Here is a 23,191-nt window from a genome sequence, read left to right as displayed (position 1 = left end):
ATCAGAAGAACCCTTGGAAGTCGTGCAGACCAGCTGTGGCACCAGACAGGTTCAGATTACATAAGGTTGCTCAGGACCTTGTCCAGTTTAGGTTCTGAATATCTCCAACCAGGGAAGGACGTTGCACAGCATCTTTTGGCAGCCTGTTCCAGTGTTTTGATACCATCATGGTTTTAAAGCCAACCAACCAAACAAGCAAAATGGCGCCTTATACCAAGTTGGTTGCCCACATTGCAGCGAGCTCGTGTTGCCCTCCCACGCTGCTGCTGTGCACCTCCAAGGGGAGGCCGGCTCCGTCCTTCCCTCGCTGCCCCACGGGGCGGTTGCGCTCCCCAGAAAGACCTCCCTTTCCTCTTCTCAAGGCTGAACAAACCCAGCTCCTGCAGCTTCTCCGAGCAGGTGTGTGCTCCAGCCCCGCCATATCCTGGCTGTCCTCTGTGGGCCTTGCTGCCGAGCGTCACCTCTGGGTGGCCGGTGCCCACAAGTCCAGGTGCACGTTTGCCAGTGCAGCGTGGCCAGGAACAGGCTCCTTTGTGGACTCGACAGCAGTGCTTGTGCTAGCAGCCCCTTCTGCAGCTGGCCTTTGCCACAGCTGGCTCACCTTGCAGCCTGCCCTCCCTTTGCTGTCCATGAGGGCCCCCGGGTCCTCTCCTGCCAAACTGCCTCCGCCACCTGACACCCGCTGGTCCCGCCACACAGCGCCGCTCTGCCCAGCAGCAGCGCTTGGTATTTGCCTTTGCTGAGCTTCATAGGGCTGAGCTGCCGCAGCCTGCCAGGCCCCTGCACAGCCATGCTCCCCTGCCTCGGGCACTGGCAGAGGCGCCCAGGTGGCCCGCAGACAGGCTTGCTGGCAGAAACGGGGCGAGGACAGCGCCCAGTGCCTCGGCCTCCTCCCTGGCTTTTGACGCGAGCGGCAGAACCAGACCCTGGCCTGGCTTTTCCTCTGCGTGCCTTCTGCTGCTGGGCTGCTTGCAGGCGGCTTTCCCCTTGCCCGGCACATGCATCCCTAGGTTCAATCCCAGCTGAGCTCAGACCTCCCTAATTTCTCGCCTGTGTGCTCGGGCACCGGTACGCTGCTCCCGCTAGCTGACCACTCTGCTCATGCCTCCCTGTGCTCCCTCCTTGCCTTGAGGCCAGTCAGGAATTCACTGCTTGACCCTGCCGGCCTCCTGCCAGGCCCACCCAGCTTTCTGTGCATTGATCCGGTCGTTCCCCTTTGCTTTGGAGAGGTTGTCCTTGGAGTTCAGCCAACCTCCCTGAGCCCCTTTGTCCCCCCGGGATCCCCGCTGTCCTGTAGGATCCTTCCAGGCAGATCCCTGAACAAGCCCAAACCTCCTCTCTGGAAGCGCAGGCCTTGCTTGCTTCTCTCGGGACTGCAAACTCTGCCTCCTCACGGGTGCTGCAGCCAGGGCTGCCCTGAACCTTCACATCCCCAACCAGTTCTTCCTTCTTTGTGAGTAACAGGACAGCAGAGCACCTCCCCTTGCTGGCTTGTCCATCACCCATGTCAAGAACCTGTCATCAGTCCAATCCAGGAATCTCCTGCAGTGGCTGTGGCCAGTGCTCCTGCCCCCACAGCGGATGGCAGGGTAGTTGAAGCCTCCCCCATGAGCACCAGGGCCTGCAGCCACAAGGCTTCCTCTAGATGCCTGGAAAGGCTTTGTCTCCTTCTGGATTAGGCAGGTTGTCTGTAGCAGAGAGCCACCATGCCATTACCTGCATAACTTAATTTTAGTTTAAACTAAAGAAAGTAAAAACAAACAAAACAAATCAGATACAAACTAGTGTGCCCTTCAGACTGATTTTTTTTTTTTCCAGGTGAAAGGTGGCTATCATTAAAGGCCTCAGACAAAAAATAATAAATAGAATTTGATCCATTTCAGGTAGGAAATAACAATTGAAGCTGCATTCTTCACTACCTGAGCAGGACAAAAAAATCCCAGTCTCAATAATTTGCTTTTAAAAAAAAAAAAATCATCAGATCCTTAAAAAACAGAGGTTGGGCGACTTCCTTTGAATTAGGCTGGCCTGTAATTTCCATTTTTGAGAGAGGCAACAAAAGCCAAGACCTCCTGCTCCCCCACATCTGACAAGCTCAATTAGATACTGAGCCAATTTTTTTACTACCCACAGCAGTTGCATACAACCTAGAAATTTCACAAATAGTGTTGAGAAGCCAGCATTTTTACATTACAAGTGACAATGACTGAAGTCTGACTTAGCAGCTACTGGACAGTTCCCCTGCTAAGAAACTTAAGCCTATAGCTTATTGGCCACAGTGTCTCTACCACTGAGGCTTCTGTGGTGGTCAAAGCAGGATAGCTAAGGGCTGACTCTCCTTAGAAATTCTAACCCTGTGCCATCTTGCAAGTTTTGATCCCGAAGAGATAGTGTTTCAGGAAGGATTTCTGACTGGCTACCACAGAGCCAGTAACACAGTCTAGCAACATAGCAAAAGCAATTAAAGCCTGCACCATTCTGAGTTTCATGGACACATACAGACACCATTCAAAAATGCAAAGATCCTGCAACACTACAAGTAACAGCTAAGCAAGTCTTTCACCACTCACTCATGGTAATCAGTTCTGAGCATAGACTAATGTGGGCAGATAGAAGCAATACATATAAGCGCCTAAGCTATACACTATTAATATTTGATTGTTTAATTACTTGGAAGAAGGGTATAGGTCACATTTATGAATTAGGATTGGGAGGAGCCCTTATGAGTTACTCTCAAAGTTCTAGTAAAAGCAAATCAGTAGCTCCTTTATGTTCAGTGGCCCGGCAGCATCTATGACCCAACCGAACCTTCAAGGCATACTGTCCAAAACTGGAGAGGTGACCACAAAGTCAATCAGAATGGAAAAGCATTGACTCCAGAGCAGGGAGTCAGATGGAATATGAAAGTAATAATTCTGCAGACTTCTGGTAGAGATGCTCAATGGAGCAGAAGCTGGATCACAGGTACCAGCTTGAAGGGATGCTGGGAGGTCTCTAGTCCAGCTTCCTGCTCAAAGTAGAGTCAACGATGAGGTTATGTTGCGGTTTGAAAACTTCCAAGGGTGGAGAACCTGTAGCCTCTCAGGGTTCCAATGCTTGACTGTCCTCTTGTGAAAAAGTTTCTTCTTACATATAGCCAGCTCCTCTCCTGTTTCACTTTATGCTCACTGGCTCTCATTCTCCCGCCATGCTCCACAGGAAAGCCTGGCTCCATCTTCTTGACCATCCTCTCTCAGTAGCTGGCTAGCTGCTGTTAGGTCCCCTCAGAGCCATCCTTCCTCCAGGATGAACAAGGACAGCTCACACAGTCTCTCCCTCTGACCAACCTGACAACTCTCTGCTGAACGCAGCCCAGTTTACTCATGTTTTCTCTTGAATTGGAGGTCCCAAAACTGGACACAGTGCTCTAGCTGTGAGCTAACGAGTATGAGCAAAAAGGGGTAATCAAGTCCCTCAGTCTTTTGCATCTGACCTTGTTGAATATCATAAAGTTCCTGTCAGCCCATTCCTCCAGCCTGTCCCACAAGCATATCGACCAGTTCCCCCCACCCCGCTTTGTGATTTGGTGTCATCTGCAAATTTCATAAGCAAGCACTCCACTGCCTCCTCCAGGTCATAGATACAGATGCTAAACTGAATGGCTGCCAGGACAGACCCCTGCAGTACTCTGCTTGTTGCTGTCTTCCCAGTACAGTGCAACCGATTAGCCACTACCTTCTAAGCTCAATCACCCAAACAGATGACTGTCCGTCCATCTAGATCAAAATGTCCCAACTTGAACTGAAGACTATTATGGGACACAACGTTGAAAACTTTGCTAAAACCAAGGTAAATTATATCCACTGCTATCTCTTGCTCACAGATCCAGTCATTTTATCAGAGGAGACAATCAGGTTGGTCAAGCATGATTTACCCTTGGTAAATCCATGCTCGCTGTTGCCTATTACCTTCTTGTCCTTCACATGTCCAGAAATGCGTTCCAAAGAGCACATGCTCTGTGACTTTCCCAGGGACCAAAGTGGAGCTCACTGGCTGCAGTTCCCTGGACTGTTCTTTTGGCCTTTTGTGAAGATGGGTGCAACAACTACCTTTTGCTAGTCACCGGGAACCTACCCCAATTTTTATGGCATTTCAAAGGCAATAGAGAGTGGCCTTGCAAGGATATTGGCCAGTTCCCTCAGCACCCTCAGATGCACTCTGTTGGGTACCATGGAGTTGTATGGGTCCAGTTTTCTCAAGTAATCCCTGGTTCAATCCCTGTCCATTGCTGGCTGTCCCTTTTGAACGTGTTCACTGATCACAGAGGCATGGGAGACATCATTAGTACAGACCAAGACAAAGAAGGCTTTGAGTACTTCAGGCTTATCTGTCTCCATCATCACTGTATCACTTCACCCACTCAGCATCAGGCACACATTTTCCTTGGTCAGCCTTTCATTATTCATGTAACAGCAGAAGCTTTTCTTGTTGCCCTTAATGCCCCTTGGAAATCTCAATTCCAGCTGAGTTTTGACTTTCCTGATAGTATTCCTTATATGCCCAGACATTATTTCTAAATTCCTCCATCGTAGCCTGTCCCTGCTTCCACCTCTTGTACGCTGCCTTCTGATGTTGGGACCTCCAACAAGTGTGAGTTCACTGCTTAGTTATGCTGGGTTCTTCATAAGTCCACTAATTTTCCTGCATATCAAGACAGACTGCTCTTGTTCTTGGAGAGTCCTTAAAGACCTGCCAGCTTCCCTGAGCCACTTTGCCCTTCACAGCTGCTTCCCATGGGATCACACCTACCACTTCCCTGAATAAGCCAAACTCTGCTTGTCTGAAGTCCAGGGTCTGTGCTTTGCTACTCTCCTTCTTCATTCCTTTCAAGATCTCAAAATTCATTATTCCACAGTTGCTACATCCAAGGCTGCCACTGATTATCACATCCTTAACCATTTCTTTCTTATGAGTGAATAGCAGATCCAGGTGTTCCTCACCTCCAGCTGGCTCAGATGGAGAAAGGTGGACAACAGCCATACACTGACCAAACAACAAGAGGACAGCTATTATGGTATGAGATCTGTCCAGAGAATCCCATATGGTAGTCAGCGAACAGCAGCAGGAGCTGGCTGAATATTTGTGTAAAGGAGAATGAAGTAGAGAGGATGAAAAGCAGAGGGCAGCTGTACAAAAACCTATGAGCACAGCTAGACAGAAAGTCCTCGCAGCAATTTGGGACCCAGAGAGTTTGGAACAGCAGTCAGTACCAAGAGACAAGCATGCCATTGAAGGAGAAGCAGCTTGCTGTTTCAAAGTTGCACTCCACTCAGCAAGTTAAATGAGGAAAAGCAGAGACAGACACAGCTATGGAGTCGGAACGATTTTCAGCTGAGGTTCTTGCATCAGAATGGGTAGGCAAGGAAGCTGAAGAAACAGTACAGTGAATCACAGTCACGGTGCCTGGGAAAAAATGTAATGACTCAGAACTAACAGAAAATAAGACACTGTCCCGAAGTAATGAGGAGACAAGGCCTGGAGAAAGAAGAGGTGCAATGTGATGTGCAGTCGTGTTTCTCTACAGACAGTTTGTGGCCTGAGGTCAAAATTGAGGCACAACTGCTAGACTTGGGCCACAAAGGCCACATCAGCTCCAGGGATCTAGATCCCCGGCTATGAATGAAGATGCCTATGAACTTTTCCGAAACTCAGTGAGGGTTTCAGTGACCTGATAACAAGGGAAGGATCCAGAGGCAAGGAAAATAGGGTGGGATATAGCCTGCTGCACAGAACTAGAGTTAATGGTGAATACGCTACAAAAAATGCTAAGCCTTGTTATGCTACAGTATGTCAGCCTGGGCTTAACCAAGTCTTTCTTTTCATTAAAACTGCATTTCGGACAAAAGATATGCAGTAGATGCAATCAACTTGCATTTAAGTAAAGCATCTGACATACAGTCATAAAGGGAACCACTACTTAAGACTGAAAAATAGGGATTAGAACAAGAACAATGTGTGGTAAAAAACGGGCACAGAAAAAAAAAGTATTAAGTGGGAAGTACGTCATGGACCATTTCTGAAGCTGATTTTATTTGGATATTTTCATTAACAGATCCAGTGCAAAAAGGACAAGTATGCTAACAAAACTTAAGAATGACAGATTTGGGTGGCACTGTCAATACAAGGCAGAGGATAGTACAGAGAATGAAAGAAAGCTAAGAACAGTATAATAGAAACAGGATGAAACAGCATTACACAGAGTCTATATCCAGAATTCCTGCTCTAATGTGAGCATTCATCAGTTAAAACAACAGAAATCAGAAATACTTTTATCAGTCAGTCACAGAATGACCATATACTGTATCAATGTGGTAAGGCCATAAAAAATAAAATGTGATCCCAATATGCATCACTAGATATTTCCAGTAGAGATAAAAATGCATTAGTGGCTTCCAAGCACTTGTGATACTGGTAATCTGTAATAATATGCATAGTTCTGGTCTCCTAAGAGGTACGTGCAAAGAGGTTTGAAATAGGTGAATTTAACCTGGAATAGATGTAATGAAGGACTGTGATGATTAGAATTGTGGGGAGCCCCTCTTACTTGGCAAACTAAAAGCACTTGCCTTGCCAAGCCTAGCAAAAAAGGAAAAAAAAAAAAAAACACAACCAAAAAAACCCCAAAACCCACTGCCAGATCTAAAAGTAAGGAGCCTAACTAGTCCTGAGACAGCAATTGTGTCATGGCTTCCATGACAGAGGGAACCAGACAGGAGGTCCCATGCAGTTCCATAATTCTATCCTCCTACATGAAGTAGTTTGCTAGGTTGAACCTTCTCATATGATTATATCCATGCAAAATTAAATCCTTTTCAAATAGCTGAAGCATAGCAGCTGAGCAACCCTACCCAACCAGCAATACGCTCCAGCACTATAGCACAGCCTTGATCAGAGCCCAGAAGTCCAACAGCAGGTTCTCTCTGCCAGCTGCCTATCACAGCAAGTAACACTGAGAACCCACCTCCTCTTCCACTATTACACAAGATGGTTGTCAAGAATAAAAGGTATTAAATATCTTCCCCTCTCCCCTTCACAGTTCCCAGAAAACACAAGCAAGATTCTGTAAAAAAAGTCTGTGGGTAACAGATGTTGATTGGCTGGAAAATACTCCAAAAGTAGCTCCAGAAAGCTGGAATTTTTACCCTATGTTTCACATGCATTCCATTCCACAGCCACCAGTGCAAATCTTTTGCTCGACAGGACACTGATGCACACAGCATCTCCCCATACAACGAACGGCGAGCATAAGGAGGTTCTGATACACTGGCTGCAGCCAGACACAACATCACACCATCAATACCAGCACTCCACTCCAGCTGCACTGATAAAAACTCTATTGCAGACAGAACTCTAGCAATTTGTGTTGCTTTATCACTCCATTAGTTAAAATTATTGGCTGACAGCAAGAAAGATACTGAAAGGCAAGAAGACTTGGGGACAGCACGGTTCTGAGGGAGTTCACATCTGTATAGGTTTTTGACATACCTAAATAAGGCTACCTATTAAAGAATAATCACAGATTTGATAAACAGAGGCACAAGTCTTCTGTTGCCAAAAACACTTGGTTACCTCTGTTCTGCGACCTTTTTAGCTTATAAAGGCATCAGACACCAAAAAAAAAAAAAAAAAAAAAAAAGCCCTGAAATAGATATATATTTAAAAGTGACAGCCTCACCATACCGGATGTATAATAATGAAAACAATTTGTGTGGGACAGACAGAACTGACAGCACAAGAAACATAGCTTTCATTCTAGGAAAGCCCAGACTGAGCAGAGCAGGAATGAGGCTTTAACACAACGACCGTGGAGGCCACAAGTAATTCAAAGGGCTGGATGTGATGATAGCTTCGTCCTGTCAAGACAGAAGCATGAGAGAACTAATGGCTGACCTGTGAAAGGTTGTGCTTCCAGAGGGTGGTGAGAATTACAAGAAAAGAAGTGATAATATGGCATCAGGAGTACCAAAGTGAGCGTGCCTCCTCAGGCAGCTAGCACTAGGTACCTGTGGAATGTTGAAGAAGAGAATCTGGAGGCTGCCAGAAAGTTTGGGCTTACTCTAGCAGCAGACGGGTAGACTTGAAAAGGACATGGAGATCTACACACCTGCCACAGGGATCCTGAGCCCAGAAAAAGCGCCAGAAGCCAAAGAAACCGGGACTAAGACATGCCGAGGATGTGTGTTTTGAAGATTAAGGAAGCTTGCCTTTCAGGACACAGCAGGTTCTGGGGCACCTGCACTGAAGACGGCACAGGAAGGAAAAAGTCTGGCAATAATGGAAGAGGAGAAGGGGAGCAGAGAGGCATTCGGATGTTCAGGAAGGAAGCAGAAGATTTAAGTATTGAGGATCAAGCACAGGCAGACACTAAAAGCTAGACATATCCCCAAGGATAAGAGAATTAATAACTCTCCAGTCAATGCAGGCCCCTTGAACTTTGCTGTTTATGCAGGTTCGCTTCAGCCCTACCGGGACATGACCACAGACAGGAGAACCTGGCAGCTCTGCCAGGCCAGAGAGACCGGGGATCGAGCCCATCTCCCACAGGCACAGCTGCGCTCTGAGCCAGCTTTTGGCCAGCCTCGAAAATTGATCAAAAACATCCTTAAGACCCAGAGGGCCCCAGCGTCAAGTCGCGTACTTTGCAGCCCAGCACCACCGTCCATCCATCCAGCAAGTGGCAGTGCTGGCTCGGCTAACCCAGTGCACGAGGACAGCACAGGCCGGGCTGCACGCCACGCTCCCAGCCCCCAGCCCCAGCCCCAGCCTTGCTCTCTAGACTTTCACCCACTGCCTACTTACTTTTTAATTAGATTTTTAAACAAAAAGTGAAAGTGTTTTCTAAAATCCCTTTAATTACACTAAGATGCTGAACTGATTGTGAAGGGAATAGGAAATGAAAGCGACTCACCCTCTGAGGGAGAATTTTGTCAGCCATCTTCCTCCTCTTGGCACTGTACATTTTTTAAAGAAAAAAACACGTTACCATGGTGACAGATCTAGGAGTAACGAGGCCACCTGCTAAATTATCCTGACATCTCCACATGCTGGTGCACAGCTGTGCATGCATCAGCAAAAGGGTCTAACTCATGCCCAGGACCTAGGACCCCTTCTCTCACCAGCCTGGGGAGGTAGGTAGTTAAGAACAAATCAGTGCTGTCTGTTATGCATCTTGGAAAGAAGTGTGCAAGTTCTTTGATCACAGCATCTTCTGCGGTGCAGGGTAGCAATACGTGCAAGTGCACATGCTCTCTGAAGATACAGAAAAAATGTGTAAGAGCACAGCGTGCACATGTCAAAGTGTGCACGGCTATACCTGTGCATGTGCATGTGTAAGTGGTTGACTGCCTGTAAATAGGACATGAACTTGTTCAAGCAGATGAGGTGCATTCATTCATTCATTTGTGCCCAAAATTGAGTGCTGATGAAACACACATATATAGGTGTAGTTCATTCGATGTATGAAATACATACATATATATGCATCCTTCCCTACATATATACACTTGTTTTACTGTAACATATTTGCATGAGTGATATACAAAGGTAAGCGGGTTTACAGTTCTGTATTTGCTCACCTCTATGAATGCACATGTGGGAAGATACATGTGCGCCTGCAGTGTATATACATAGTGTGTCCATACCCATACATAAGCCCACTGATACATCTACACTTTTAAAAACATACTTGTGTTCATGTACATACACATGAATGTATATGTGCCTAAGAAATGGTATTGTCAGGAAGATTGCCAAATACATTGTCTTTTGAATTCTTCAGAGTCTAAGAACCATTCATGCCCACCAAATCTGTCACCTAGCTTTCCCTAGCAGGGCCAGGAGGGAATTCAGGCCTTATTCTTCACCTCTCTAATTTATGAGGCATTTATCTTAAGCAGGAGATGAATCACTCCATCTGTGACAGACAAACGGGAGAAAGCAAACTGCCTGCTGCCACTCTGCCAGGTCACAAGGATGCCCCTCCTTACTATTCTCATAGAGAAGGTCTGTCATCAGCCACGTTCACATAAAAACTGTTTCCACACACATTGATGTGACATATTCCCTTCCCACATTTGCTAATAATAGGCCAGGCCTGAAATACCAGATTCTTAGATTCTTCCTCATCGTCATATAAACCAAGGCTGAAGAACTCTTTGTGCCCAGAGGTGCAAGCTACAGCCTTCCTCAGGGGCAGAAAATTCATCCACACAGTCACACCCAACTTCATAGGTGAACAATGTCCCTTTTTAAAAGCATAGGAATAATGGGACTGGAACGTTACATGGTGTGAACCTCCAACGGCTCACTAAATCAAACCTGCACTGAAACACCTCACAGAATCTGGAAGTAATGCCTGAGCCAGCTCCACCCTCCCAAAGGGAAATGGGATATGCATGCACCTGCAACAGCCCCAAAGGCTTGCAATTAAAGAGCAAGTAACAAAAATCCAAATCCCGCAACAACTTGGGTCTGAACTAGTTCTCCAAGAGTCTATTACAGAAATGAGATTTTTGTCTCCACCAACCCTGCCAAGACAGGACGACTACGCCTTCTTGGCCCATTTGTGCCATAAAACATACGATACAACTACTCCCAGAACTTCACCCAAGGTGCCAGAAAAGTTTGCCTCAAAAACCAGAAAAATTTAAATGGGAAATGACAGGGGGGTGGAAATGAACAAGGGGAAAACATTCAACACATCACCTGGAGGGAAGGCATGGCAGAGGAAACAGATAAACTTTCCTGAGTACCCAGGAAGTACTGGTGTGAGCTGGACTCACTACAGTCGAGACTACTGCTGGGTTCCAAACTAGAAGCACTGACATTTTGAACTGGGGAGGGGGAACTGCTTCCTTCTATAAGTTAGACCATCAACTTCTAGAAAACACTCTTCTTTAGTGATCCCTAGAAACTAGGTAGTTAATGACTAAAGTTTACCTTGATTATCCAGCAGTGGCAAATTTTCAGGTAATATCTACCCTGTACATTGGAAGGCTTGGCATTATTTTGTGCAGTTCCCTGGAGTACCTCCTGGGAGGTGCTATGGAACATGTAATTTTGGCTAGTGCTGGACAAGACCTCCAAGATTCTATGCACCTCTTGTACTCACATGCTGCGCTCACACACATTACTTCTGTGTTCTATGTTATTTAGTCATAATGCATTAATACTCTCAGGATTGGTGTCCTTTCCAGATGCATTCCAGACACAAGAATTCCCCAGTCTGGCTTGCTGATCCAAGGCATATAACCTGGACAGAGCAGGGTTCCTGAAGCACTGAGCTTAAAGAGTCATGTTTTACCTACAGCTAGATACAACAACACCACCAGAACACTGTCTGAATCTATATAGACACACCTACAGTGATTTTTGCAAAAGGCAGACAACCCAGATGACTGCACCCTACCTATTTATCAGGAACCAGCTCACACTTGGAACTCAAGACTGCTGACATCTAATAAGTTGCAAAAGGAAATTAGCAAACTGTTATTTAAGAGAGAATGCATTCAGCACTGTAAAAAGTGGGCATTTTGAAAAGAAAGTTCCTTTAAAAGAATCCCTCTAACCCTATGAAATTATTTCTTATGCCATTCTTTTTACTTTATACATAGGAATCCCTGTGACAATTGCAAGTTTTCTGACCACTCCCCTGAGTGACCATAGTACAAGTATTCACATGACCAAAAATTTTTTCCACTTGTCTCATTTACAAACCATTTTGTTAGCCAGTCAGAAATCAGAGAAACCACACAGAACAGATAGCAAACAATACAAAAATTATACTATATTAGAGGAGAACTGCTCATTAACTTTAAAGGCTAAACATAGCAGCCAGATTTATAGCCCAATAAACCTGCATGGTAAAAGCATTATAACTGCAAAACCAGATATTAGTAAAGGTCAGTTTGTTCAAGACCATTCACAAAGTAAAATTTACCAATGTTTTTCCTGCTTTAAGAAACTGACAATACATAAATCTTCCCTTCTGTCTCATTCAATCTTAAAGGTCTTACCTAAGGCTAAAAAGATACTGATTTTTCTTCCTCAGACTGACCTTCCATGCTTTCTTTCCGGAACACTCACCTCCTAGTTCGGTTCTGAGTGGCTTGCTGCTGCTGTTGCACTTGCTGCACCTGCTGTTGCTGGACCTGCTGTGGTGCAGTGCGTTTTCTTGTTGTTTCCATCACAGTCTGGGGCATCCCAGGTCGCACAGAGGGGCTTCCAACATACGGGGGGCCTGGGGGACCCATGGGAGCCCCCTGATGGGGCATTCGAGCTCCTGATGGCATCCCAGGTCGCTAGGGAAGCAAAACAGAAAGAAGAGCCAGTTTGGTCCCTGCTTCTTAAGCTGCAAAGACATTTGTACGTAATCAGGCACTAGCTCCAGCAAGTTCCTCATTTTGACCATCCCACTAAGCACTAAGCAGCAATGCAGAGCATGTGAACTCTGGTATTTTCTGGACATCGTAAAGAGGCATTCAGCGATGTACAGGAAACAGGGATGAAAAATTCTAGGCTTGGGAAAACACTCAGTGGTCAGTAACTTATCCAGGCCAGCTTACAGCAGAAAGCTCTACCTTCAGACTGAAGAAAAAGCTCCATGGCAGCTATATGCAGTCCAAACTGGTGCAGTGCACATGCTAATCAAAGCCACAAGCAGGCTCACATCTACAGCTTTCCACTGACTAGCAGGCTGCTTTGATCGGTAGGGAGACTGTAGCAAGCAAAGGTGAACCATGAGAACACTATGACAAAACATTTTCCATTAAGAGCCCTCTCCTTCACCTACACTGCAGAGCAGTGTAAGTTCATGAAGTGACAAGAATCCTTTAAGAAAAGGTCAAGCCTCTAAAATAAAAATAAAAAATAAAAAAAGGAACGTAGCAGTTTGTCAGCAGCCCCTGTAGGCATTCTAAAGTCCTGACATATATGTTGATTCAGCATGCTCTGGAGAGACACTGTGGGTCAAATCACAATGCCGTACAACACACACAGTAAACTCAATTCCAAACCCTAGAATTTTATAGTAGTCAAGGAAAAACATCAGTAAAATAATTACCACCTGTAAAATGCAACCAAAAAGAGAGAGAAGAGCTTCATTTCATTCTAAGGTTTATCAAAATGTTTATTACATGTCTACGTATATGTGAAAATACAGACAAGTACATAAACATTCTGTAGACATTTGACCCAGGGATATGAGTAAGAGTAATCATACACAAAAGCCTTTTGAAAGTCAAATCCCTCTACTTAAGGAAACCAAGAGGCAATGGCATCCATGACAGTTAAATAATTGGTTAAAGGCTAGAAATGAGGTAAAAGTGATTGGTTCTGAAAATAAAAGTAAGGCACATGCAGAGTTTTGCTGGGACTTACGCTTTTCAGCATATTCATAAGCAACTGGAGGGAGATGGGAAGGGGACAGGGATGACAAAGGAAAAAAAGAAAAGAAAAAAAAAAGGGGGGAAAAGAGAGAAAAAGCAAGGAAGTGAAAAAGTTTGGTGGCAATGCTGTTATTCAACCTGGCAAGTATGAAGGCCAGCTTCAAAGAACTGCAGAAGGGCTTTATGAGACAGAATTAACACCTGAAGATGAAAATGGGTTTCAGTACACACGGTAGTGAATTGCATGGGAAAAGACAAACCAACCATCCCATGGAAAACAATGGGCTCTGGGCTGCCTGTTGCCCAACAGAAGCAAGATCTTGGGGTTTAAACAGATACTTCCAGGAAAAAAAAAAAAAAAGAAAGAAAAAAGAAAAAAAAAGCAGTTCACTGCTTACTAGAGGTCAAAAAAAGCCACTAAGCAAAAGAGGCAGGGAAGGGAACAGAAAGCGTCACTGTGCCACTGTCCCCGGCACACCCACAGGCTGAATGCCATGCACAGGTCTGGTTCCTGCAGGTCTGTAACGGCAGAGCAGCTCTGACACCGGCACAGAGTGGCACAGAACAGATTAAAATATGGAACTGCATCCACCAGAGTAAAAGTAAATATGCCATGGTCTTCCACCTGGAAGGAGGTGGTCCAAGGTAACCTAAGGGGGCATTTGCTAGAGCTTTGCAAAGTCCTGAGTGGCCTGGAGAGGGCGGCTGGGGCTGACTGCTCACTGCCCCTGCCAGAGCAACAAACCAGGGCAAAGACAGCAAGGATCGGGCCACCAAGGGCAGCCCACCAGCCCCGCACGGGCAGCCAGCCCACAAAACCCCGCAAAGGATGTTTGGCTCAGAAACTGTCTGAGTTATCAACAGCTGAAGACTGAGAAAGTACTTGGGTAGTGGTCTCCAAAGCCAGGTGTGGGCACCCCAGGAGGTATGCAAGGCAGTCCATTGTAGGGTGGGTGGGAAGAAAATGGGTTCTGCTCTGTTAATATATAAAATAAAACCACTGAAAATAGTTCATTTCACCTTTATCTCACCCCTTTATAATTTCTAAATATATAATTATTTATATATAGTAATAACATATAATTCTAAATATAATTTGGACCTGCACCTCCACGTTACCCACCTAAGTCCACCATAGTCCCCAAAGCCCCAGTTCAGTGCCCTCCCCGATCATCACAAGCCTTATGTTGTTTCTCACACTTGCACGTGTGAAGGAAACTGGAGAAAGAAAGGAGGGGAATGAACAATCAGCACTGAAACAGGAGCCGTAATTAGTACAGACAGGGAAGGAAGGCTGAGGTAGGAGAGAGGCCAGCACAGGAAGCCAAGCAGGTGAATTCAGCAAGTATATGTGTGGGAAAGTGGCTGTGGGCATGGCCTCCAAGCAGAGCAGCAGCAGGAGGCAGCAAACAGGCAGAACCGAGGCTCTGTGCAGAGCTGGAAACATCTCCTCCCATGAACACAGAGCTATACAAACTGCTGGAACGGAGCAGCGCCCGCTGTTCCCACATACTCGCCCCCACCCTCTGACCCAGGCAAAGTCAGCAGAAACAAATGGCCCAGAAAACGCTTCTGACTTTAGCCTGGTTTAAGATCTCTCTGTTGTCTGCCAATCTACACATTGCGGCCTTCCTCCAGCAAAGAGCAGGCCACTGGGCCTGCTGTTGCCTGTCAGTCAGGTGGGGACATTTGGCAGTCACACAGAAGAGATGAGATCCTACGCACAGCCATCTCATGTTCATCCCTCCTGGAGACTGTCTGGCCACACGGACCAGACGGCAGGCCTGCATTTCTGCTTCCATAAAGGACACCCTAAGCCCTGGACAACAAGGTCAGCAAGCCAAATCTACTCTCGATCCAAGTCCAACATCTCTGAACCCCCTTCAGTTCCCTTTGTTAAGCATCAAAATAGAGAAATGCAGAGAAAGGACAAAACTGAGAGAAACGAGACAGCTCTAGCAAAAGCATATTCAGTCTCACCCCTTGCCCGGCTTCATTCCTTCCCCTCCCTTCTCATGTTCCTATCTCTGATATCACCTGTAGATAAAATATTATTCATTACATGATTACACAACTGCCACCTCCCTGCTGCAAGCCCACCAGACTCTCCAGGCACAGAAATGCTTTCTCTGTCTAAGCTTTATAAAAGGAGAATACACAAGAAGTACCTTGCCTTATCTAAAAGCTTGCTTTACTCTCACTTATGCAAGACAAGACAGTGACAGACAATACACTGAATTTTTCACAATACTGACATTAAAAAAAAAAGCCTTGATACTAAAGAGTATTGCAATACCATTACATCTTTTCAAAGAGATCTTGGAGGTGTATCTGTCTACGGGATAGGAACTGCCTCCCCCCACTTCCTCAGAGGGATGGAACCTGTCCTGAACCAGTATTGTCTGTAGTGAAGGCTGCAGCACAAAACAGCACTGACACATCATCCTTCCTGGGAAATCATCTACCCTGGAGCCCTTCACCTGACCCAGCTCTGTCCTTACCCACAGACCTGTCCCCTTTTTTCCTCTGTTGACTCCACATACAGACATTACTCTGTGGTACTGCAAACACATTACTGGACAGAAGACAAAGCCACTGAGGGCCATAGGAAACAAGGAAGACCACAGTATGCCCCCAGCTGAGGGGACCAGTCTCACAGCTTGGAGAAGATGGAAGTGAAGAGCAGAGCAGGGCTGCCCACAGAACAGCTAGGCAAGGCCAAACAGTACAGCACATGGAGAGAGGCGCACAACCAGTAGTTCATGTGTGTGTACTGGTCCCTGAGAATTCTGCCAACTGCTGGCACTTCTGCATGCAATCCATCGCTGACCTGGCTGCACCCTTCCAAAGCTGAGCACAGTGTCTGTGCAGCAAGCATGCCACCTCCCTCCAAACTGCTGCCAAGTCCCTGCTGAGACCCTCCACTGCCCAGCTTCCAAAGTCACACATCTGGCTTTTCTACTTTCTTCCCTGCCTGAAGCTCCTGTCGCACCAGAGGGCTGCCTCTTTCCTCCTCTTCTTTGTCATTCTTCAAGACAACTTCTCCTGCCTGATGGTAAAAATGAGACACGCTGGAGTGGTGCTTTTCTCTGCATTTCTGCTGCAGACTCTTCTCAAGGGACACCAACACCATAGCAGCCAAAATGTTGAAGCAGAGCAAAGGAGGGCTCCTGTCTGGACATACCAGATAGAGGAAAATAATAACCTGGAGAACTGACATGTAAAAGAAAGTGTCAAGAAAAGAAAAGCAAAACCACCTACAAGAGCCTCAGAAAGGGACTGAACAGAGCACGGGGAGTCACTGCAATGCAATATACCTACAGCAATGTCCTGTTCTGAAGGACACAGACCCGATCCACCTCAGCAGCACCCAGGAGGACGCTGATGGCAGGGCAGTGAACAGTCACAGGCTTCTTGTTAGCAGAGAAACTGACAGATTTTGGGAACAACAACAATCACCAAGTACACAAACACCATGTGTTTTTTTTAACTAAAAATAGAAGCTACCTTGGCTAGACAACATATCCTGTCAAAGCATTACAGTAGCTAGGGATTTCTATAAAGCATAAACGTAAGCAAGAGCAGATGCCAGATGCTGTCCGGAGGTATCTAAAAGTAGTTAAGATAGTTAAGTAGTATCTGGAACAGTTAAGAAATTTGGACTGATACTGTCTGATGGCAAGAGCTCTCTGACTGCACAAATGGTTTCCCAACTGAATGTGCAGTTTCAAAATGGACTCTTAGAAGTACAAGAAAACAAGTTGTAGATGGGTTCTCTCCTCTCCTGTAACTACAGATGTTACCTCATATGAGTTCCTTTTTTAAAATGTCTGTGAATCTTCTAGAGATTTAGTAACCAGAAACACCGGTATTGCAATTATTCTGGCTTGTCTGCCACATTCACCTTCCTCTGTTTGCCAAAAGCTCTCACATCCTAGAATCAAGGTCCGGGTGTTCCAGGTTCCACTCTTTTTTAAATAATGTTCTTGAAAATCAAAAAAACATCACATTTATGGAACTGTGAATTGTAACCTGAGACAAAGTTCAGTGACCACCTTTCTATTTCATGCATGTCCATTCACAGCTCCCAATAATCACAAGCCAAGCTTCAAACAAAGCACTTGGATGCAACCAAGAATAAATTTTAAAGTCTGTGGAATTGAAAATTACAAACCCTATGTACCAACTTTGAATTCCATCTGCTTGCTCGTTTTAGTAGTTTAGATCACATCCACTACTGTGATAAAATGTATAGAACGGATTTTGTGTGAAGAACTACCATAATGTGCTTCTTGACTCTGTAAAAAGGATGGCTTTGGGAGGGGAGAGGCAACAACAGAGGTCTGCAACATCATGACTAGCATGGACAGAGAGGCAGCTGATCAAGAGCTCACTGTCTCTTCCCTTACAAGAATTAGAGAATTGCTAGCAGCTGACAGGATCAGGTACTTCTTTATGTAAGACAAGCTGCAAAAATTCCTGACACAAATCACAGTGAATGCTAAAAGTTTACATGGGTTCAGGAAGACATCAGTGGACTAACCTACATAAATAAAATCCATATAGAGGTACTACACATAGAGGGCAGCTTTGGGTCAGAAAGTTCCAGAGCTACAAAGTGCAGAGTATTTGGATGAAGCACCATCAGGTTTTTGCCTTGCTCCTGTACTTCCCTGCAGTCTTCTGCTGCTCCCTGCAACTAGGGACAACGAGCTAAACTATTCAGTATGACTGTTTCCATATTCCTGCAGTACTCCTTTTTTAAAAAACAGGAGAGCAATTCAAACATCTCACAGATCAATTACATCTGTGCACCTACATGCATCAGCAAATCCAGGTTTTCTCAATGGGCAACACAAATTTGTTTTACAAGCCCATACTGCATAAAATCACATTGATCTGTAGTAAAGCCCTACCTAGAATTAATATTATTTTCTTTTCTTAATTATGTGTGAACTTTTCTGTATTTGTTAGCCTGCAATTAGTCCAGGGCTGGGAAAGGACAGACTTTCACTTTCTACAGGCAGCTTACACAGCTGAATGCTGTACAATGTTTTCACTCTACCAGTCTTCTGCAAGTACCTTCCCAATTTTCTTACTGCAGTAAGGTCCCTTGATGTCTCCAGGCTGCCCTATACTCAGCCCACATGTCTCCTTGCTTAGCAAAACAGAGAATACATATGCACAAACCAGTGACCCTATTCCATGACCTGCTCCCTGATAATGTCCCAGCACAGAGAACCATGCAGACAGCCTGGTGGTAGGGAAGCAGAACAAACTGTCCAAAAATGACAGTTCACAAGGCTCTTTTCTAGTCTTTCTAGTGTTAGCTGATTTATGCTCTGGCAAGAAAGTATTTATATCCATGATAATATAAAAATTAGTGAGATATTTTTCATTAGCAAAGTTTTGCTTTTTTCAAACCTAATATATTCTCCTCACCTTGTACAAACCGAAGGCTGGCTAGAAGAAACAGTCACTTTTATCCACTTAAAACAGATCACCATTCAATTTGGAGAGATTATCTTTAGTTCTTCCTCTTTTAATAAACAAATACGATTTTTATAACACACTGAAGTATCATCCTTGGGGTCATCCAGTCCTTTCTCATCTCAAGGACGTATCACCAGTACCTCCATCACCTCTGATATTTACTACTTTAACCAGTGTCTAAGAGCCTCCAGTGACAGAGGTTTTACAACTTGCCTAATGTCTCCACCCTTAAATATTACAAATAAATACTAATAATACTAATAATAAAGCCCATTCTCTTACTGGTTAAGTCTTCACAGGCCTCCCACTACTACTACTGCCCTCTAAGTAGTACCACTCTTTTTGCTTGTTTGTCACACAGATGACCAAAATCAAAAAAACATTCTTATAAGTACATGCCACAGATTTACAACTCCTTCTGTATTATTCTCTGTCCCGTTTCTTAATCAGGCTAGCAGTTTACTTGCTTTCTTAGTAGCAGTGGCTGCGGCTACACACTAGGCAGCTCCCAGGATCAGCCAAGCCTTCCTCCTGCACGGTTCCAGTTCACTTAAAACACAGCAATGTATGAGGAGATGCAAAACTTGTTTAAAGAATTCATTGCTCATCCCCTTTTCCAAATCACTGACAAATCTATTAGACACGCCACACACATCCCTGGGGCACCAGACCCAGTTTTTTGTCTGTTTTAACACTGGCAATGAGTTACCACTGTATTAAATATTTGGTTATGTGATGACATGCTTTGAGACCTTTCTTTCACTGTACTAAATACCACTGCACATAACGTTTCTGTACTTAACATAAAATTCTATGACCAAGTTTGACAAGCAAATAACCAAGCAAAAAAGAAGACTGAGGATAAGCAAGGGAGTCACGTAAGTGATACACCAGTTTGTATAAACTAGCAGTCCTGATGTGTAACCAATATTAAACTGTAGAGATTAGCAGGAACTATGAAACACATATTAGCAGAAAATAAATATGGATAAAGACTTATATTAACAGGAAGAGCTTCCTAAGCACAGCACAGAGGACAAAGGATGAGATCACTACAGGAAAAAGAAGGTGATTTGAACTGACAGCAAGTATACTGTAACTACAGATATTACTCAATAGTTAAAAAAGGGACATAGACCTTTATAGGTGTATCTTCTGTATAAAAGGCAAGAAGATTGGTTTTGGAAGGAAGATAAAGTGAGAATGGAATAAGGACAGAGAAGCAGATTAAAAAGGTCAGAACAAGACAAGAAAACGAACCTCTCAGCAGCTTCTCGTGTGAAGATGACACAGGCAAGGTCGACAGCACAAGGCACCAAGGAGAAGACTGCTGCAATTGAGTCACAAGAGGACAGATGTCTGGACAAGACCTTTAACAACATCTGCACCATGGACTTTCTCAAGGCTATATGGGAAGATACCTGCTTGAGTAAAAGAAAAAAAAAAAAAAAAGACTAGGAAAAAAAAAGGAGCGATGGGACACACACCGACACGGAGAGCAAGGTAACATCAATTGAAGGGATCCAGCAGGCAGGCCTATAATATAGGGTGCAGAGGAGAGAAGAAACTGAGGAAAGAAATGGCCTGCAGGAAGATTAGGAATTTGTTTTGGGTCAGCAAAATTTAAGGCAACAGCTGGACACCTAGAGGGAGATGTCATAAGGACCGCCCAAAATTTACTACTGAACAGTAGAAACTGCATCAATATGGAGACAAATCAACATAAATGTCATGACTAAAGCCACATTTAACCATAGAATTGCTAGAAATAGAGCAGAGAGGAGCAACAGAAAAGGACAAAGCAAAAGATGAAGCCTTTAGGGAAAAAAAAGAAAATAATCCTCTCCACAAAAGCAGTGTGCAAGACCCTGATGAAACGGGATTAAAAGAATTGTAAAAGTAAATAACTGAAAGAAATTTAACCTTTTAAAAAGAACTTCCAACCAACCAACCTCTAGAATTCAAGCAGGACAAGAATTAATTATGACACCTGAGATTTTTAACCATTAAGAGATTACACCTTTCAGAGGTATCCTATTTGATTGGGATAAACAAGGAAGAAGACATCTTCGAAGCTAGCAATATGGAAAAGATCAAAGGCAGGATCAGGTGGACAAGAGCAAAGGGCAAAGTGACCTTAGCAAAGGAACATATGTTTCCAGAAAGATCAAGCGAATCCATAAGCTAACTGCCCTTAGGAAATACTGCAAAATTATTAGTGTTCACATAGCAAAATATTTTCTCCCAATATTCTACCTCCATTTAACTCCCTGCACTTGGGGGGTAAGGGGTGGGGGAAAGAAGCCTGCAATAATCAAATCAAATAATGTTATAATAGATAAAATAATAAGTAATCTGAAGAGGAGCTTTTTCCCTGAAATGAGAGCAGAATCTGACTCCAAGGAACTCCAGTTTTTTGCAAGTGAACTTGGTTTTTCATGGAATTAATTCAAATGCTGACGTACTTGGATGGTAATAAAACTCAATAGCTAGCAATATGTAAACTCAAGGTAACGGCTGTGATGGCACATTCTCTTATTTGGTAGAATACAGGACCCAAAGAGATAAAGTGAGTTTATAACTTTTTTGATCTTTTTTAAGTAACGGAAGACTGGCTGCCCCAACCTGTGTTGTGATCAAAATGAAGCTGAGGTGAGGAAGAAACTAGAAGAAGCAAGGAAACAGAAGCAGAATTGAAGGAGATCATCATTGAGGAAAGGAGAGGGTCATAAACGAGGTCTTTAGGCAACAGAGTAACAGCCAAGAAGCCCCAGTCTCACCAGCAAGTAGCAGGAAGATGACAACACAGATATTCAAGTAAGATGCCACTAGTGGCAAAACTTCCAGGGCAAAAAAGGCAGACTTTTCTAGTATCCAAATAAGTAATGGAAAAGAGTTCTGCTATATTCATTCCAGTATAAATTAAAAATTCCCATGCTTAAGAGGCTAGCAAGCTACTTTCGCACGAAGCCCATCTAGATGCAGAAGGAGCAAATTAACATAACTATTTTTGCCACTTTTCTTGATACTAAAGGAAGACCACTGGTGTGCAAATGCCAACACAAACCTTGGAAAAAGCAAAAGCATCCCATGCACCCACCCCTCTCAACTCACCTACATTTCTGCCCAGCTGCAGCCATCCTGAGCCAGACTACCTTAAGGAACCCACATGTTCACAGCAGAACCACCGCCACAGTCCCACACGCCTGCTCTGCAGCCACCCAGTACCTCTGCCACCCTTGCCAGAGTGCTCCTGTACACATGCACGGCATCACCATTCACTGTTCCCACAGACACAGAATGCCGGCTGAAAGTCCTCAGCCTCACAAGACCCACCATGCCCGGGACTTGCAGGACACATGCTAGATCTGACGTGTATGGAGCAAGCCTGAATTACGGAGACAACTTTGGCACCTGCTGTGAGCTCCACACATTTCCACGATCTTTGCACAGGAGCCCCCAGCTGATGCCTTCAAAAAGGTGTCACAGGAGGTGCCAGAATCCTCAAGAGAGAAAATGCTGGGGACCATCAGTATCCAAACAATATCTGCATTCCTTGGGGCTCTTTAACAATCTTATTTTTGTTAAATGTGTATCAATGCAAGAAATCCAAATGTTATAAATGGTTACTGCTCTCAGTCACCGGAGAGTCATTTAAAGAACACCATTTCCAATGGCAGCAAAACAGAGTTAGCACTTCCCCTTAAATGGAGATTGAGGACCTGAATCTTAAACAAAAACTGGAAAATTTTTAAAGACCCTCAAGGATTGCTTTAATTAAGCATGGCACCCTGAAATTCTGTCATGGGTGAGTTCCCATAGACTGTTACAGATCTGCAGAGCTAATCTCTTCAAGACCCTGAAAGTCACCTGTTAAGTAGCCAGAGGATATATAAGAGCCAAGACTGGAGACAAGAACCAGAGGCAGTACCACAAGGCTTCATCAGGCTTTCATCAGAATTGCTTTTAAAAACACAAGTTTGATTACAGAACAAAGTGTCCTACAAGCCCATTTGGGTCAGATCCAGTGCAGATTCTGCACCATGATCAGGCTCAAAGACATGCTATTCACCATTCATGGAGAATCAAAGCAAAAATCACAGCACACATCCCCCCAGACACAAGCCTATATTATCAATGAATCAGTGCATATTGTGGGGGCTTTACAGACCCCGGTGCTCTCCTGGCAAGGCAGCTACCAGCGCCCCAGGAGCACACCGCAGGAGCCGATCCAGCCCAGCACAGAGCCTCCAGTTTCCACTCATCCCTCTATT

General features: G+C 44.7%; 1 protein-coding gene across 8 annotated transcripts in view; it reads right to left on the bottom strand.

Annotated features, from left to right (window-relative positions):
* The window catches only part of SMARCD3 (SWI/SNF related, matrix associated, actin dependent regulator of chromatin, subfamily d, member 3), a 111,363-nt gene that overhangs the window by 49,803 nt on the left and 38,369 nt on the right, over window positions 1-23,191 (bottom strand). For 6 of the 8 annotated variants that reach the window (XM_040590788.1, XM_040590790.1, XM_040590787.1 and 3 more), the window contains 2 exons: window positions 12,124-12,338; window positions 8,948-8,990 (listed from right to left, as the gene is read on the bottom strand). In XM_040590788.1, the coding sequence (XP_040446722.1) occupies window positions 8,948-8,990; window positions 12,124-12,329 (249 nt within the window). In that variant the 5' untranslated portion in view covers window positions 12,330-12,338. Of the gene's footprint in view, window positions 1-8,947; window positions 8,991-12,123; window positions 12,339-20,177; window positions 20,349-22,787; window positions 22,881-23,191 lie in introns of those variants that run through there. The other 2 variants (XM_040590791.1, XM_040590792.1) reach the window with 2 other exon arrangements.

Source organism: Falco naumanni, chromosome 4, assembly GCF_017639655.2.
Source record: "Falco naumanni isolate bFalNau1 chromosome 4, bFalNau1.pat, whole genome shotgun sequence".
NCBI classification, from domain to species: Eukaryota; Metazoa; Chordata; class Aves; order Falconiformes; family Falconidae; genus Falco; species Falco naumanni.
Note: the sequence above shows the minus strand (reverse complement) of the source record. Positions and strands in the feature narration are given on the sequence as shown.